The sequence below is a fragment of the Penicillium hispanicum genome (genome assembly GCF_028827665.1).
Source record: "Penicillium hispanicum strain IBT 35686 chromosome Unknown utg000001l_segment0_segment0, whole genome shotgun sequence".
NCBI classification, from domain to species: Eukaryota; Fungi; Ascomycota; class Eurotiomycetes; order Eurotiales; family Aspergillaceae; genus Penicillium; species Penicillium hispanicum.
The window spans coordinates 2,385,064-2,401,336 of NW_026623193.1; the positions used below are offsets into that span (position 1 = coordinate 2,385,064).

At 52.2% G+C, this 16,273-nt stretch overlaps 5 protein-coding genes across 5 annotated transcripts; 2 read left to right on the plus strand and 3 right to left on the minus strand.

Annotated features, from left to right (window-relative positions):
* Positions 1-446: 446 nt before the first annotated feature.
* On the plus strand, positions 447-1,809 carry N7459_000924 (uncharacterized protein; the record flags this gene model as incomplete). Its single annotated transcript, XM_056940109.1, has 2 exons — positions 447-975; positions 1,034-1,809. 2 exons carry the CDS (start codon positions 447-449, stop codon positions 1,807-1,809), a joined length of 1,305 nt encoding a protein of 434 aa, XP_056804389.1.
* A 755-nt stretch (positions 1,810-2,564) lies between these two features.
* N7459_000925 (palmitoyltransferase YKT6) lies at positions 2,565-3,491 on the minus strand (the record flags this gene model as incomplete). The annotated part of the gene is made up of 5 exons (XM_056940110.1): positions 2,565-2,600; positions 2,662-2,754; positions 2,820-3,231; positions 3,337-3,395; positions 3,471-3,491. 5 exons carry the CDS (start codon positions 3,489-3,491, stop codon positions 2,565-2,567), a joined length of 621 nt encoding a protein of 206 aa, XP_056804390.1.
* Positions 3,492-3,854: 363 nt separating this feature from the next.
* N7459_000926 (RNA helicase SLH1) lies at positions 3,855-9,872 on the plus strand (the record flags this gene model as incomplete). Its single annotated transcript, XM_056940111.1, has 1 exon — positions 3,855-9,872. The coding sequence occupies one exon, from the start codon at positions 3,855-3,857 to the stop codon at positions 9,870-9,872; it is 6,018 nt and encodes a 2,005-aa protein (XP_056804391.1).
* A 173-nt stretch (positions 9,873-10,045) lies between these two features.
* Positions 10,046-11,136, minus strand: N7459_000927 (uncharacterized protein; the record flags this gene model as incomplete). Its single annotated transcript, XM_056940112.1, has 2 exons — positions 10,046-10,607; positions 10,739-11,136. 2 exons carry the CDS (start codon positions 11,134-11,136, stop codon positions 10,046-10,048), a joined length of 960 nt encoding a protein of 319 aa, XP_056804392.1.
* A 482-nt stretch (positions 11,137-11,618) lies between these two features.
* N7459_000928 (uncharacterized protein) lies at positions 11,619-13,695 on the minus strand (the record flags this gene model as incomplete). The annotated part of the gene is made up of 2 exons (XM_056940113.1): positions 11,619-12,797; positions 12,862-13,695. The coding sequence occupies 2 exons, from the start codon at positions 13,693-13,695 to the stop codon at positions 11,619-11,621; spliced, it is 2,013 nt and encodes a 670-aa protein (XP_056804393.1).
* Positions 13,696-16,273: the final 2,578 nt, after the last annotated feature.

Consider the following 16,273-nt stretch of genomic DNA (forward strand, 5'->3'; position numbering starts at 1 on the left):
GCTAAGTGGATAGGAGCTAATCTCCCCCCTAAATATGTAGTTATATGATCTTAGGCTCGCTTTCTGCCTAGTGGAGAATCTCTAGGTCGACCTAAAATTATCCTCAATGTCTATAAATAGTAAGATAACTATATCCCTTAAAACCTATATAGGAACCCTCCTTTTTCCTAATATCTTAGTATTTCCTAATATCTTAGTATATCTATACGTTCGTGTGCGGGTCACATGACTAACCCACTTATATGAGATACCTCGCACTGTAGATAGCTTCCTTCTCACATCTTGCTTTAATGACCACTATGATCAGGTTAATGATCAGGCCACGGATTTCACTCTGGGCTCATCAACAAAGTCACATGAGTCAACTTTATCTTCACCAGACACTGCCCTCATCGCATCACTATTTCTGGAAACCTTCTGTTGATGGACTTGCCTTCAGGCCGGCCATGGCTTTCAAGAACTTCACATCCAGCGCAGACTTTGATCCATCCCACTTCAAATACGTGCCGCTCGAAGAAGTCGAGAGGCTTGAAAAGTACCAGCCTGGTGGATATCACCCTATACTAATAGGTGATTTTCTTCAATCCCGATACCAAGTAGTCCACAAACTAGGCTACGGGACCTACTCAACCACCTGGCTCTGCCGAGACAACCAGTCCAATGAATATGTGGCAGTCAAGGTTGGAACGGCAGAGTCAAACACTCGAGAGGTTGATATCCTCGATTCTCTCAATCGTCCTCCCCTGCTTGATCATCCAGGGAGGGCAATGATACCGTCTATCCATGACAGATTCGTCCTCCACGGCCCTAATGGCACTCACCCTTGCTACGTAACAGCCCTAGCAATGTGCAGTGTCTCCGGTGCGAAGGATGGATCTTATAAACGAATCTTTCACGCCAGAACAGCTCACTCACTTATTGTGCAACTCGTACTAGCTGTCGAGTACGTCCATGCTAAAGGAGTTGTTCATGGAGGTTAGTTCTCATGCCTTCTAGTTTTTACAATCATATGCTAATGCGCTACCTATATTAGATATTCACACCGGAAATATCCTTCTGCAGCTTCCGGCCGATTTTGACCAGCTCTCAATCGAGCAGCTATACGGGAAATACGGCTCACCCGCTTCAGAGCCCGTTGTTCGCCTTGACGGTCAACCCCTTGAGTCTAACGTTCCAACTAGTGCCGTCCCTCCAATCTGGCTTGGAAAGGCCTCAGAGGAATTCTCCCTCTCGGAATCCAAGGTCCTGCTCTGTGATTTCGGAGAGGCATATAGACCCTCAAAAGAGCGTCGATGTGACTCGCACGCCCCCCTCTCCTTTGTGCCGCCCGAAGCCCGATTTGAGCCAGAACGAGGCCTTTCCTTCTCATCTGACATCTGGACTCTCGCATGTTCCATATGGATAATACTCGGCCAGCGCTCCTTGTTCGAGGACATTTTGGCCACACTTGACGATATCACAGCCGAGCAGATTGATACTTTAGGGAAATTGCCACTAGGGTGGTGGGAGAAATGGGAGGCGAGACACCAATGTTTTGATGAAAGGGGGGAACCAAATGAAGGTCGGCATCTGAGGCCTTGGGAAGACCGCTTTGAGAAGCACATTCAACTCCCTCGACAGAAGGCTGGTATCCCGGGGTTTGACATGGAGGAGAGAGCTGCTGTTATGGATATGCTGCGGTTGATGCTGTCTTTTGAGCCTGAAAAGCGGTTAGCTGTACAGGATGTATTAAAGTGTGAATGGATGGTGAAATGGGCATTGCCAGACTTTGAGAAAGCTCACTTTGGGACGACATTTACGGGGCGTTGAGGGTGCAAAGAATTTTCCGCTGTTTATTTCTTTGAGATGTGCTTTGTATCAAACAGTTTGGAATATGTTGGTAGTGGAGTAGGGACCGCAGATATTGGGGATAATAGGCCACAGCTACATCTAGTGTGGCTATACGGAATACTATAAAGCCACCCAACAGGAGTAGATGGCCCCTATTGGGTGCAATATCAGGTTTATTCAGCCGAAGAAACAGAAGAAAATATGAATATACGCGGGAACCTAAAAAGGTAGGCGGAAACGAAGAAACATGGTACACTGGGGAAGGAGAGAGGATAGAAGATTCACTGATCTGAGAGCCATCTACACAGCACTGGAGGCTGCACGAATATGGAATATGGTCGATATGATGTAGAGTTCGGTGGATATGATTCTAAAATTCAACTGATTTTGGGTCATCGTCAACAGAAATATCATTGCCAGCACCTTCTACCAAGAATGCTCGCGTGGTGCCGCGGTAAAACTATGCAATTCCAGGTCAACCACCGTAACGAGGGAACCAAACAGAATGAGAGGAAATGGTAGACATCAGCTCCGTAGGCAACCGTAAATCCAGGGCATAGCAGAACATGTGTAGCTTCGAAGTTTGATTACACGAATAGAGTTGAACCCAGAGAACAAAGCAGTACTCGTCGGTTGGACGGAGCCGCAGTTCAATTGGACCTGTAGGACTGGACTCTTGTGGCTGATCCATGGTTCCAGCGGACCCCAAGTCCTCCTCATCAAGCGATAGCAGCCTACATCAACACGCAGCACGAGTTCTGCTTCTTGGCCTGTGGAGGAACTTAGCAATGATCCTAGAATGGGTGCCGGATTTCGAGGTTGGTAGCTTACCTGGGTATAAAACATCTTACTCTGAGCGGACAATCCGTCACTCTTAGCAACCAATGAGTCAATCTTCTCGCCACGCTCCAGCACACTCTCAATCTGGTAGAAATTCATCAGCAACTCGAGTCCCATTTGGATATCCGTGAAAGGAGCTTATCGCATACCGTCTTGTGCAACACAATCTTGGTCTCATCTAGCTCCTGCTGGATCTTCATAATACTGTCGGCCTGGCTTGGATCCTGATACTTGACAATGTATTCCTTAAGCTGCGGTAGGGGGCAGGCATTCTCGCGCAGGGACGGGTCGGAGAAGGATGTGCGAGGGTGTTTGGCAAGGAACTCATCCACGATCTTGGACAAGAGCTGATGTGCCACCAGCGCGGGGTAGTCACCGTCAGTAACAATGACACCGGCCACGCCTTCGGTCCGGCCGTATGCGTGAAATGTGTATGACTTCTCCTCGACGTCCTGGCGTTGTCCGGGCTTCGTGCGCTCAGCGACCGTGCGGCAAAAGAGGAGCAGGAACTCTTCGTAGCTGCGAACACCATGGCAGATTAATACCGTGAACGGATCGAGTCTGGGTGTAAAGGTATACATACTTCTGGCGGGTGAAGCGGGAGAAACTGGTTATAGTTAGCCCCTCTGTCTGCGAAGGTCTATCTGTCGGGCATTCAACACCTACCTGGTAAGCTCCTTCTCCGCACATAGCTGCAGAGCGGGCTGAGAATCGTTCCGAAGAACCTGGGAACCACCTCAAATGTCAGCGCGAATGGTCCGAACCCAAAGAACAAGCGCCTTCTCCATCATAGAACGTACGCCCATATAGAAGATCTTCATGGTGGCGGCGAGCACAAGTACTTCGGCACAAAGAACAAGCGGTGACGGGGCCAAAGGAGCGAAAGATATCGGGCGGTAGTTGCAGGTCTCGGGCTGTGATATCAGGCAGTAGAATTGTTCACCGAGGGTCAACTGCAGAGGGGGGCAGTGAAGGGAGAGAGGGAGAGTCGAGCTGAGATCACCGACTCCTGATAACCCGCGATTGATGGAACAGGGTCTCCGCATGACGGCCTGAGGCTGCCGAAGCCCACACCGCCCCGGTCTTACTGCCCGGCTTACACCCCGCGTCAGGACGATTTCTTTCTCTCACCTCTCCCCTCTTACGCCTTTCAGGCCCTTGTGAGCTGCTCGTCTTTGGCCAATATGGAGAGCCTTTCATCCACCGAAGCACAATGGCTGTCGCAACTCGCGGCGATGCGTCAGGCCATCGCCGATTTGAAGCTCCCGAAAGAGCTGTCTCATGATCCGATCAGCTACGGCAGTGATATAGATTTCGATATTGACGATGATTATTCTTCCCCTGGGACGATCGATGATGTCTGGGATATTATCAGCTCAGACGATGAGACGACGGATGAATTCGACGACTTGAACGGTGTTCCCCTCCCGCAAACGGGTGATTCCTACGACCGACTTTGGCTGGAGAGCAAGTGCTACCATGTGGCTGCCCGGAACTCAGGAATGGATGCAGGTGAAATGGCAGACCAGATTATCGCTACGCTAGCTGCCGATAGCAACGATGCCGAACTGCAGATGTCTCTGGCGGAGATTGTTGGATTCGACGATTTAGACTTGGTCATTGAGCTCATTGCACACCGGCCGGAGATTTTGTCTGAAAAGCCGCAGCGAGTGGAGGCACAAACGGATGGACTAGCAGCGGGAAGACTTCAGACGCGGGCGGAGAGAGAGCAGGCACTGTGGCAGCGAGACTTTGAGCACAAACATGCACAGTTGATGCCGGCACAGACCCGATCTGAGCCTCACTACCCTCACGTCTTCAAAGCCCACAGCTCGGGAAATTTGCTTTCTGCCAGTGGGAAGAAATATGGGCTTCCTGTTGGCAGCAAAACTATTGAAGAGCCCAAATATACCGAGTTCGAAATCCCTGCTTCCAAGGTCGGGGCACTGGCGAGGGACCAGAAGCTGGTGGAGATCTCCGGCCTGGATGGTCTATGTCGGGGAACCTTTAAAGGATATAAAACTCTCAACCGGATGCAGAGCTTACTCTATGAGGTTGCATACAAAACCAGCGAGAACATGCTCATCTGCGCTCCCACCGGTGCCGGTAAAACGGACGCCGCCATGCTGACGATTCTCAATGCCGTTGGAAAGAACACGGTTCCCAACCCCTTGGAGGAACCGGACGCGACTGAGTTCACAGTCCAGGTCGATGACTTCAAGATTGTCTATGTTGCTCCAATGAAGGCCCTGGCAGCGGAAGTCACCGAGAAGTTGGGCAAACGTCTTGCCTGGCTGGGAATCCAAGTTCGTGAGTTGACTGGTGACATGCAGTTGACCAAACGGGAAATCGTAGAGACCCAGATCATTGTCACGACCCCTGAAAAATGGGATGTTGTGACGCGCAAAAGCACTGGAGATACTGAGCTGGTCCAAAAGGTGCGACTGCTGATTATTGACGAGGTCCACATGCTCCATGATGAGCGAGGAGCTGTGATCGAGTCTCTGGTAGCTCGGACTCAACGCCAGGTGGAGAGTACGCAGTCCTTGATTCGTATTGTTGGCCTTTCAGCCACTCTTCCGAACTACGTCGATGTCGCCGATTTCTTGAAAGTCAACAAGATGGCCGGGCTCTTCTTTTTTGACTCCTCTTTTCGACCGGTCCCCTTGGAACAACATTTCATCGGCGTCAAAGGCAAGCCAGGTACCAAGCAGTCTCGAGAAAACATTGATGTGGTCGCGTATGAAAAGGTCCGCGCCATGCTCGAGAGAGGGCATCAGGTCATGGTATTTGTGCATTCCCGCAAGGACACCGTCATGACGGCCCGTATGTTAAAACAAATGGCCGCGGAAGACGGATGTGAAGATCTGTTCAGTTGCCATGATCACGAAGATTACTCTTCCGCACTACGTGATATGAAACATGCTCGTGCACGAGAGCTTCGAGACCTCTTTGCTGGCGGTTTCGGAACGCATCATGCAGGCATGAGTCGTAGTGACCGGAATCTCATGGAGCGCATGTTCTCGGAGGGCCTTATCAAGGTTCTCTGCTGTACAGCTACACTGGCCTGGGGTGTCAACCTGCCAGCTGCTGCAGTAGTCATCAAGGGCACTCAGCTCTACAACCCACAGGAGGGTAAGTTTGTTGATCTGAGCATTCTCGACGTGCTGCAAATTTTCGGTCGAGCGGGTCGTCCCCAGTTCCAAGACACTGGTATTGGATTCATATGTACGACCCACGACAAGCTTCATCACTATTTGTCAGCCGTGACTGCCCAGCAACCCATCGAGTCTCGTTTCTCCAGTCGACTTGTCGACAATCTCAATGCCGAAATCTCTCTCGGAACTGTCACTTCCGTTCCAGAAGCCGTACAATGGCTTGGCTATTCATATCTCTTCGTCCGTATGAAGCGCGAGCCACGAAACTACGGAATTGAGTTTGCTGAGCTTCGGGATGATCCCATGTTAGTCCAGAGACGGCGTGAACTGATTATCCAGGCTGCACGGACCCTGCAAAAGAGCCAGATGATCATATTTAATGAAAAGACAGAAGACCTCAAAGCCAAGGACGTTGGACGTATTGCCAGCCAGTACTATGTTCTCCAAAGCAGCATCGAGATCTTTAATGAGATGATGCGTCCTCGTGCAGGTGAAGCGGATGTCCTCAAAATGATCAGCATGAGTGGTGAATTCGACAATATCCAATCTCGGGACAACGAATCGAAGGAGCTACAGCGACTACGAGACGATGTTGCACAGACCGAGGTTGAGGGCGGGAATGATTCACCCCATGCGAAAACAAATATCCTGCTACAGTCATACATCTCCCGCGCCAAGATCGAGGATTTCGCACTCGTCTCAGACACTGGATATGTCGCCCAGAACGCAGCTCGGATTTGCCGATCTCTCTTCATGATTGCGCTGAATCGAAGATGGGGCTATCAATGCCAAGTGCTGTTGTCTATGTGCAAATCGATCGAGAAGCAGCTCTGGCCCTTCGACCACCCATTCCACCAGTTCGATTTGCCTCAGCCAGTCCTCCGGAATCTGGATGAGAGGCTCCCGACCTCGTCCATCGAATCTATGCGAGAGATGGACCCAGCCGAAATCGGCCAACTTGTCCACAATCACAAACTGGGCAAGGTGCTGTCAAAGCTTCTGGACAACTTCCCCACACTGAGCGTCGAAACTGAGATAGCGCCCCTCAACCGGGACGTTCTCCGTATTCGCCTTTCCATCTACCCGGAGTTCAGTTGGAATGACCGTCATCATGGAGCTTCCGAGTCGTTCTGGGTTTGGGTCGAAAACTCCGAGACCTCCGAGATCTATCATCATGAATACTTCATTCTGAGCCGCAAGAAGCTCTACGATGACCACGAGCTGAACTTCACGATTCCGTTGACCGACCCACTGCCCAGCCAGATATACGTTCGAGTGATATCCGATCGTTGGCTTGGTGCGGAGACTGTAAGCCCGGTGTCTTTCCAGCATTTGATCCGCCCAGACACAGAAAGCGTCTACACTGATCTGTTGGATCTCCAGCCACTTCCGATATCCGCTCTGCAAAACCCGATACTTGAGGAACTCTATGGTCAACGCTTCCAGTTCTTCAACCCAATGCAAACACAGATATTCCACCTACTATACCACACACCGGCCAACGTTCTTCTTGGATCCCCTACCGGTAGTGGAAAGACGGTGGCAGCTGAACTAGCGATGTGGTGGGCCTTTCGTGACAAGCCGGGCTCGAAAGTCGTGTACATCGCGCCCATGAAAGCCCTTGTCCGCGAACGTGTCCAGGACTGGCGCAAACGCCTTACCGGGCCCATGGGACTGAAACTTGTGGAGTTGACAGGTGACAACACCCCGGATACCAGAACGATCCGGGATGCCGATATCATCATTACCACCCCTGAAAAGTGGGACGGTATCTCGCGAAGTTGGCAGACCCGTGATTACGTTCGGAAGGTTAGCCTTGTCATCATTGACGAAATTCATCTCCTGGGTGGTGACCGTGGTCCCATTCTGGAGATCATCGTGTCTCGAATGAACTACATCGCTTCGCAGTCTAAGGGGTCTGTTCGACTGATGGGTATGTCGACGGCCTGTGCCAATGCCACTGACCTTGCGAATTGGCTTGGTGTCAAGGAGGGCCTGTATAATTTCCGACATTCCGTTCGTCCTGTCCCATTAGAGATCTTCATCGACGGGTTTCCGGAACAGCGCGGTTTCTGCCCGTTGATGCAATCCATGAATCGGCCAACATTCTTAGCGATCAAGAATCACTCACCCGAGAAGCCTGTGATTGTCTTTGTTGCATCCCGTCGCCAAACCCGTCTTACCGCCAAGGACTTGATCAATTACTGCGGCATGGAAGATAATCCTCGCCGTTTTGTCCGCATGTCGGAGGATGACCTGGAGTTAAATCTGGCACGAGTCAAGGATGATGCTTTGCGAGAGGCACTCAGTTTCGGTATTGGTTTGCATCACGCTGGTCTCGTTGAATCCGATCGACAGCTATCGGAAGAACTTTTTGCGAATAATAAGATTCAGATTCTTGTCGCCACCAGTACGCTGGCTTGGGGTGTCAACCTGCCAGCGCATCTTGTGGTGGTCAAAGGGACTCAATTTTTCGATGCCAAAATTGAAGGTTATCGGGACATGGATCTGACCGATGTCCTGCAGATGCTCGGTCGTGCTGGACGTCCGCAATTTGACAACTCCGGTATTGCTCGGATTTTCACTCAAGATTCCAAGAAGGCATTCTACAAGCATTTCCTCCATACTGGTTTCCCCGTGGAGTCAACCTTGCACAAGGTCTTGGATAACCATTTGGCCGCCGAGGTGTCCGCTGGGACCATTGGGACCAAACAAGATGCACTTGATTATCTGACATGGACTTTCTTTTTCCGTCGACTCCACAAGAATCCGTCTTACTATGGCCTTGAGATTTCGGCAGAAGAGCAGAACACCATGGCTGCTCAGTCCATCGCCCAGGACTTCATGATTGACTTGGTTGACAAGTCACTTGATGACCTGGCGGAAAGCTCCTGTGTTCTGGTTGATTCTGCTACCGGCGAGGTCGACTCGACCCCATTTGGCAAGATAATGAGTTACTACTACTTGTCGCACAAGACTATTCGGTACTTAATGTCGCATGCCAAGCGGGAGCCTACTTTCCAGGACGTCCTGAGCTGGATGTGTTCTGCCACTGAATTCGATGAGCTGCCAGTCCGACACAATGAAGACTTGATTAATGCCGAGCTGGCCCAAAATTTGCCACTCTCTATTGATTCTATGGGGGATGTTCCTATGTGGGACCCCCATGTCAAGGCCTTCTTGCTCCTGCAAGCATACATGTCGCGCATCGATCTTCCTATCTCCGATTATGTGGGTGATCAGACATCGGTCCTAGACCAAGGTATCCGTATCATTCAGGCATCTATCGACGTTATGGCCGAGCTGGGCTATATTCCCGCGTGCCAAATGTTAATGACTCTCCTGCAATGCATCAAATCTGCTCGGTGGCCTGAGGATCATCCCTTGTCCATTATCCCGAGTGTGGAGGTGGAGAAGGCACCGCGCGGCCTGCCAAGTTCTCTGGTTGCACTGTCATCTCAATCCACATCCTCGATCACTGCCCTGATCAAAAAGCTGAACCTGCCACCACAATTCAGCCGTGCCACTTCGCAGCTTCCCAATATCTCACTATCGGTCGCCGGGATCACCTCTAAGGGCATGACTGTGTCTATCACCCGGCGCAACCTAGCTACTCACCCAGAATATCGAATCTACGCCCCTCGCTTCCCCAAACCGCAAACCGAGGGTTACTTTTTGGTCGCGTGCAGCGCAAGGCCGGACGGGGCTGACGGGGACTTGCTCGGGCTGAAGCGCGTGTCATGGCCTCCGGCGTCCAAGCGAAACGGCAGCAGCAAGGCTGGTGGTGCCGGCTCCCGTCGTGGTGGTGACAAGAATGACAACGGTCCACTGACTGTTCGCTCACTGGTGAAATTCCCTGGTTCGACTCTTGCGGGTTCGTCATCTGTCACAATGGCGGGTGTTGCTCGGGTCAATGTGAAGCTCATTAGCGACTCCTACATCGGCATGCAATGGTCACTGTCGAATGTGGAGGTCGATGTGGGTTCGAATGTGGATCTGCAGACTGTTGAGGCATCTTCTAGTGTTCCCCTCAAGGAACAGTAGGCAACGACGCTATTTCTCAATTCACGACGTAGCAATTTGACGAATCATTACATCCCTGCAATGATAGTGCAATTAGAAACATTCCGATGACAACATGGATCGTATATTGCATCAAACCCCAAACTGTCGAAAACAACGTGATTAATTCTAGACGGACCGGTCGGTAGTCTATTCTATGCCACTGACATTGATATCCCAAACCACTTCTTCAATGCAACCATTCTATCATCCTCCGACTCGAACGAGTCAATCACCCTCGTCCGCCCACCCACATTCAGCTTCACAACCTCACCAACAAGCATAATCTTCCCAACAACCCGTATATCCCCATCCACCCCATCCACAACCTCGCCCTCAAGAACAGGAAGCCCCGCCGTCTCCCCGCCGCGAAGGAACTTGACAATCCATTGCTCCCCCCGCTGAAGCGTCAACCAACTCGCGTACCGATTGATCATTTCATAGTCTTCCTGGAACCATTCAAACTCCTGGAACGTGTAAAACGAGTTCCAATCCTTCGTCGGCCCGTTCCGGTACTGGTATATCCAGACCTTATGCGCCGCCCGCTGCTGCCGGGGGATATTGTCGTATAGAAGTCTGACTTCCTGCGCCCCGAGGTTCTGATGGACCTTGCCCGCGATCAGCGGCATTGGCCGCGTGGGCCCGTCGCCACCGAAGGCTGGGTCGACGTGGTATTCCTGGCCGGATGGGAGCTGGACGATAAGGACGATGTGTACCCTGCGACATCCGTCAGCGATGTCGCGCCCTCGTCAGAAAAACACAACTCAAATACACCGAAAACAAAATCAACGAGACCAACGAAATCAGTAAACTCCACAAACTCAATAACCATGCATGCGACAACCTACCATCCGCCAAAATTGCCCTGCGGAATCCCGTTCTGGCGCTCCCGATTCCGCACGCCGGTCATGTACGACGAGAAACCCAGTCCGCGCAGGACATGCCGGAAGAAAATGCTGCATTCAAGGCAATATCCGCCGCGATTCGAGGGCGGGGCGTCGCCCTCGTTCATGAACTTGGCGTATATGCTCTGCGGCTGGATCTCGGCGAGATGGCTAGGTGAGTAGTGCACGGAGAGATTGTCGTAGGGGAAGCGAGTGATTTGGCCACGGAAGAGCGTGGTTAGGGCTTCTTCGGTCTTGGGGAAGGATGTTGGGTCGTGGATGTAGGGCGCGTATTGGGTTGGGAGGGCGAGGTATGTTAAATACCTGCTCAATTGGGACTGTGAGTATGCTGATGATGCCATTTTTGTGGCTGTAACTATGGACCGCGCGGGTTTGCCGGGGGAAGTTTTGGGGTTGGATGGGATTGTCTTATTTCTCGTTGGATGGAGGTGTGACTCATGCATCGGCTTAGTACCTACTAGGCACCGGGTGCTACCGGGAATTTGTGCAGGCGCATAAGCTGGCCATGAGTCGCGTCTGATATTGTATTGTTGACTCGATAACGCTTCGCTAGGCGGTTGGTCAATTGGGGCAAAGCCCGCCGCAAGCCCGAGTCAGTGCTGTTCGTCTGATGTGGGGATCGTCTTACGGACAATCCAGGGTGGAGAAAGACCGCGCAGGGCCCGCAATAAGCGATTTTGATGTATGGAGATATAATTCACTGGGCATGAAAGATGAAATTAAATGCATAAGTGTAACTAGGCAGGCATCCGAATGGTAGCGAAAAACAGCCCGTGAAATATGAAAAGTGAAGTTGAAGGGAAGGGATAGGAGAGCTCGGAGCTCACATGGTCTCGATCTGCAGTTCTTGTGACATGCCATGCTTGTGCCGGTGCACGTCTGTGATTTGCGGTGTGAGGCCCTTCCTATCCACCAAGCGCTCGTTAGGGTGGAAATGATCGACGCGCGCTCCGATGGGAACGAGCATTTGCCGCTTGTCTTTGGACACGGAGACGGACTTGGCCGTCGACAACTCAATCCTGGGGATTGGCGCAGGAGGCTCGTCCGGTTCAACTTCACGCTCGGTGGTGAACGGCATTCGGGCAGAGCCCGAGGGCGAAACGCCGGATTTGGGACCGGCAGACATTGTGACCGGGGATGCTGGGAGCTCAAAGACCTCCTGGATCGGATTCATTTTGCTGGTCTTGGGGGTTTTGGGCGTCCTGGGGGTTCTTGGAGTTCTGGACGATGATGAAGACGACGAGGAAGGCAACGAGGACGATGACAATGACATAGAGGACGACGCAGAAGACGATATGTCTCTCGCGGGTGGGGCTGGTGTACGGCCCTGAGTGACTATCTTCAGACGGGGTCGACTGGGCCGGTTGACTTCACATTCAGGACTATGTTGTTGCCTTTCCCCTTCTCTTGGTTGTGGTCCTCGTCTGTGCCTTGTTGGTTGCGTAGTTATTCTGTCTTCTTTCGGCCGGGCTTCCTGGGTCCGTGCTGCATGTCTATCGTGCTTTCGCGGCGGGACCTTTTTCTCCGGTGATTTGGTCGCTTTTCTCTCTTCGTTTGCCGGTGCAACACTTTTCTCTTCTTGAGGGGGCTTGAGGATTTTGGTGACCGGCGGCGAAGCAGTTCGCAGCTGGGTTTTGCTGATAGTCGTCTCTGGCTTGATGGCAGGTAGAGGCTTGTCCTCCTTGCGAGGATGGGTATTCAATGAGCGTGGTGTATTAGAATGCTCGGAAAAAGAATTAGAAAGGAATGACGATTCAAATGAAGTTTTGCTATGATTATTAGGGCTCGGTCGTAAATGATCCCCGGATGACTTGGATGGACTCTCAACGGGGAGGGTATTTGACCTCAAAAGAGGGCTCGGGGCACGAGAGAAGTTCTGCGTGCCGAGGACCTGGGCAGCTTTGGAAGGGTGTGACGTGGGGAATAGCATAAAGTTAGATCGTGCCGGCGAGGTCGCTCGTCTTTGTGGGACCGGCGGCACCTTAGCCGCAGCTAGAAAGTCCTATGCCATGGTCAGCACTGGTGGCAGCAGGCGATTTTGACCCTGTTGATAGTGTGCTACGTACCTGATTACTCGGCACGCGTAGGTTGTCCAGAGTTTTGCTCCTCCTCGCCAGCAGGGAGGGTCTCTGGTTCTTGGTCATGACGCTGCTGAACATCACGCTGTAGCGCTCCATCTGGACATCTGGAATGTCAACATCCAGCATAGGCCCATTGTTGCTCTTTTCTTTGGTTGTCTTTCTCGGCAGGGAAAACTTTCGGCTTCGCTGCGGCGCGTTGTCAACCTCGATCTTTGGCCACTCCTCAGTCGAGCCTCGGCGCGGTGCCGGCTTAGGGGGGCTTCCGGTCAATTTGTCCTGCGATAACGACGCTTTGGATTGGCCTTCCCGAGATTGTTGCATTGGAGATGCCAGCGCATTCTTGGCTCTGAAGAGCCCCCCAATCTTCCTCCATTTGCTTGATTTGGGCGGCTGCGGCGATTGGTCCGTCCGGTAGTGGTCAAAAATAGATGAATCAAATCTGGGAGGAGGCAAAGATCCCTGGGCATCACCCATTCCTGGGCTACCCAGCGCAACGCCTATCGAATGTTGCCCTATAGGGCTGCGAGCCGATCTAGCGCTCGTAGGCAAGACTTCGTCTGGCGGCGGCCTCAATTGAAAGTCGAAAGTACCACCCGGACCTGGCGGTGGTTTCCTGGATGTTCGTCCATCGGCAGTCCGGGGTCGAGGAAACGCAGGGTGAGTGATGTCGGTTTGGTTCTGTCGTCGCCTAGCCGCATTCTCGTTCAGGTCACGGAGGTCATCCCGGGGCAAGGCGTCGGAATACGTCAGAACGGGGAATGAAATGGTATCCGAGGCTGGCGCTGTGCGAGACTTGACCACGGTCGTGCTCCTCGCCATCTCCTGGTATGAAAAGGTTCCGTCCGTACCAGGCCAGACGGAGAGTCGAAGACAAGAGAAAAGGGTCAACAACCGCAAAAAACACCCGAATCAAGAAAGGAATGGACGGTCTTCCAGAAGACCTTGGTGCCAGAGTGAATGCGAAATCCCGAATCAACAGGCAGACCGTCGCGCGAGAACAGGGGCAGCCAGCATTTTAATTGAGCAGGGCTGGCGGGAGTGGCGCCAGACAATAATAATATACCGCATCCTGTCTATATAACTAGTCGCATGGGTGGAGATGGGATGACGCCAAGCTGTGTACTTGAGACAGTCTGCGCCCGCGGGCCAATTTCAATCGTCAGTCGACTCGTCTCTGCGCTCGCGACTCACCACCGTCCAGTCTCCAGTCTCGCTGCCCCAGACACGGGTTGACCCTGATCCAGGCCAGGGCCGCACTGGACCAACGGGAGGATGCAAGTGCAAAGGAGCGCGGCCGGGCAGCGCTGAAATCCCATCGGCGGTCACACAGACCAGGCAGCGCGCAAAGCCATTCGCTCGTGGAGGATCACCGGCCGGCTTTAGCGCCGCAACGGACGGAGTTCGGAGGGGCCTTTCATTTCATCTTCATCTCCCCGGCGTTGCCTGAACAGGGTCGCAGGGCCTCCCGGGGACCACCGCATCTGCGATTCGGACGCTCATTGGGAGCGGCGGCGGATGCTTATTTGGCGCTGCGACGAATGAGCGCGCGCGTTGCGGATTGATTGTGTCGCTCCCACGTTCCATCGCGGCGAATGAGGGTCCTCAGCCTGGAGACGCGTTTCAGCTGTCGTGAACCCGAGACAGGGCGTCGTCTTTGTGAGACAGCTGTCTTGCCCGGTCCGCGTGTCACTGGCCCGGACGCAAAGGCTAGTCGCTGCTGGACGGGGTGACCCACAGCTGAGGCGCTCGATTCATCTGTTGCGAAGCGATCGTTCATCTGCATCGTTGCCGATCGTCGCTGTGTGGATGAGGAGTTGGGGTTGTGGTCTCTTCCATCAACGACTGGCTGGGTTTAGAAGAGGAGGCGAGGTGGCGGGTGAAGTGGAATGTCTTTCTGTCCATTGCATCCTCCGTTTGTCTTCCACGCCCCAAAGCCAGAATTTGTCGACTCCATTATTATTACTTCGTGGGTCGTACCGACTCAAGTACCCACTGAAGTAGGCATAGTACCATATAGTCGTTGATTTAATCTATTCTCGTGACTTTGACTCGGACTGTGACTGAGGTCGTTAAATATTTAGTTTCCGCGCCTGGGAAGTACGGAATCTCTAATATGTGGTCGCCTCGATGGCAATTCCTGCAAATCAACCATCCATTCTTAATATTACTTACGAGGTTCTGTAGTATAATTGTTCAATTCCGTGCCTCTCAAGTCGAACGGAGGAATTGGTCTGTGTCTGTGGTGGTGAGGGATATGTCCACATTCTGCATTTTCTCCCATCCACTATTCTGCATGAGTGGAATATCGTGGAATATTGATAGGAGATACAAGGAGTAGCGACGTCGGAAAGTAGCCAGCATTGTGAATGGTGCTGGCAGGTAATTTCTACAGCATTTCTACAGCTACCTAGGTACATATCCACACCGAAGAAATGGGTGATGAGATGCAGAATGGAGAACAGATAGAGGCTGACGATAGTTTTTTTCTCGTTAGTATCTCTATAAGCACCGTGAACTTAGTCCTAGGTTCTTAGACTTATATAGCTGATTTCTTGTGGGTTGATGGACAGGTTGATCCGACAACTTACGGTGTAGTGGGAGCCGAGGTTAAGCGTTTCGCTTCCCTTGCTCTAGGAGTACATAAATACATGATTACCCGCAGCTAAAGGGCCGTCTGGGTCATTTTTGTATATAGAAGATATGAAAATCTATTTGATGTTGATGATCCGATATATCACCGAATATCAACAATACGGCGCGATCCCAACGCCGCCGGTGAGCACTAATCTATGCAACCCCACCGCGTTCAAATACACTCCTCACTCGTTGGCACTGCAGCTGCATGGCTGAGACGTCGAGTAAAATCGAATCCAACCGGTATATTCTCCCACGCGAATCATATAGCTCGGAATTCAGGCAGTCGACCCGTGCGTCCATGACATGCGTAGGACCGATCGACGTGCAGGGTGTCGGCGGTCAGTCTCGCAGCGCCATCCTGCGGGGATATAGGTATGATATGGTATTTCTATACTATAGATCGAGATTCTCGCAGAGCTTGACTGGACTCGACCTATACAGACCAGCCGTGCCCGGAGGGATCGACGCGAAGGTTTGGCGGGGTGCCAGAAGTGGCTCTCCGGCTTATTTACCGCCAACGCAGCGAACCCCCCACCTGCACTTCGCTCTTCCCACAAGCTCTTTCTATTCTCCCCTCCCAGCGCTCTCTTCTTTCGCTCGCGTTTTCTCTTTTCTCCTCTTCACCTCTATCCCACTTCACGCCACCATGAGCGACCACGCCGCAATCTGGCAGGGTATGTCCCCCCGTCTGATCGCATCCCCGTAATAGCTCCCCTCACTAACGCTCCTTTCTGTCTGATCCAGGCTATGTCGACTCGAG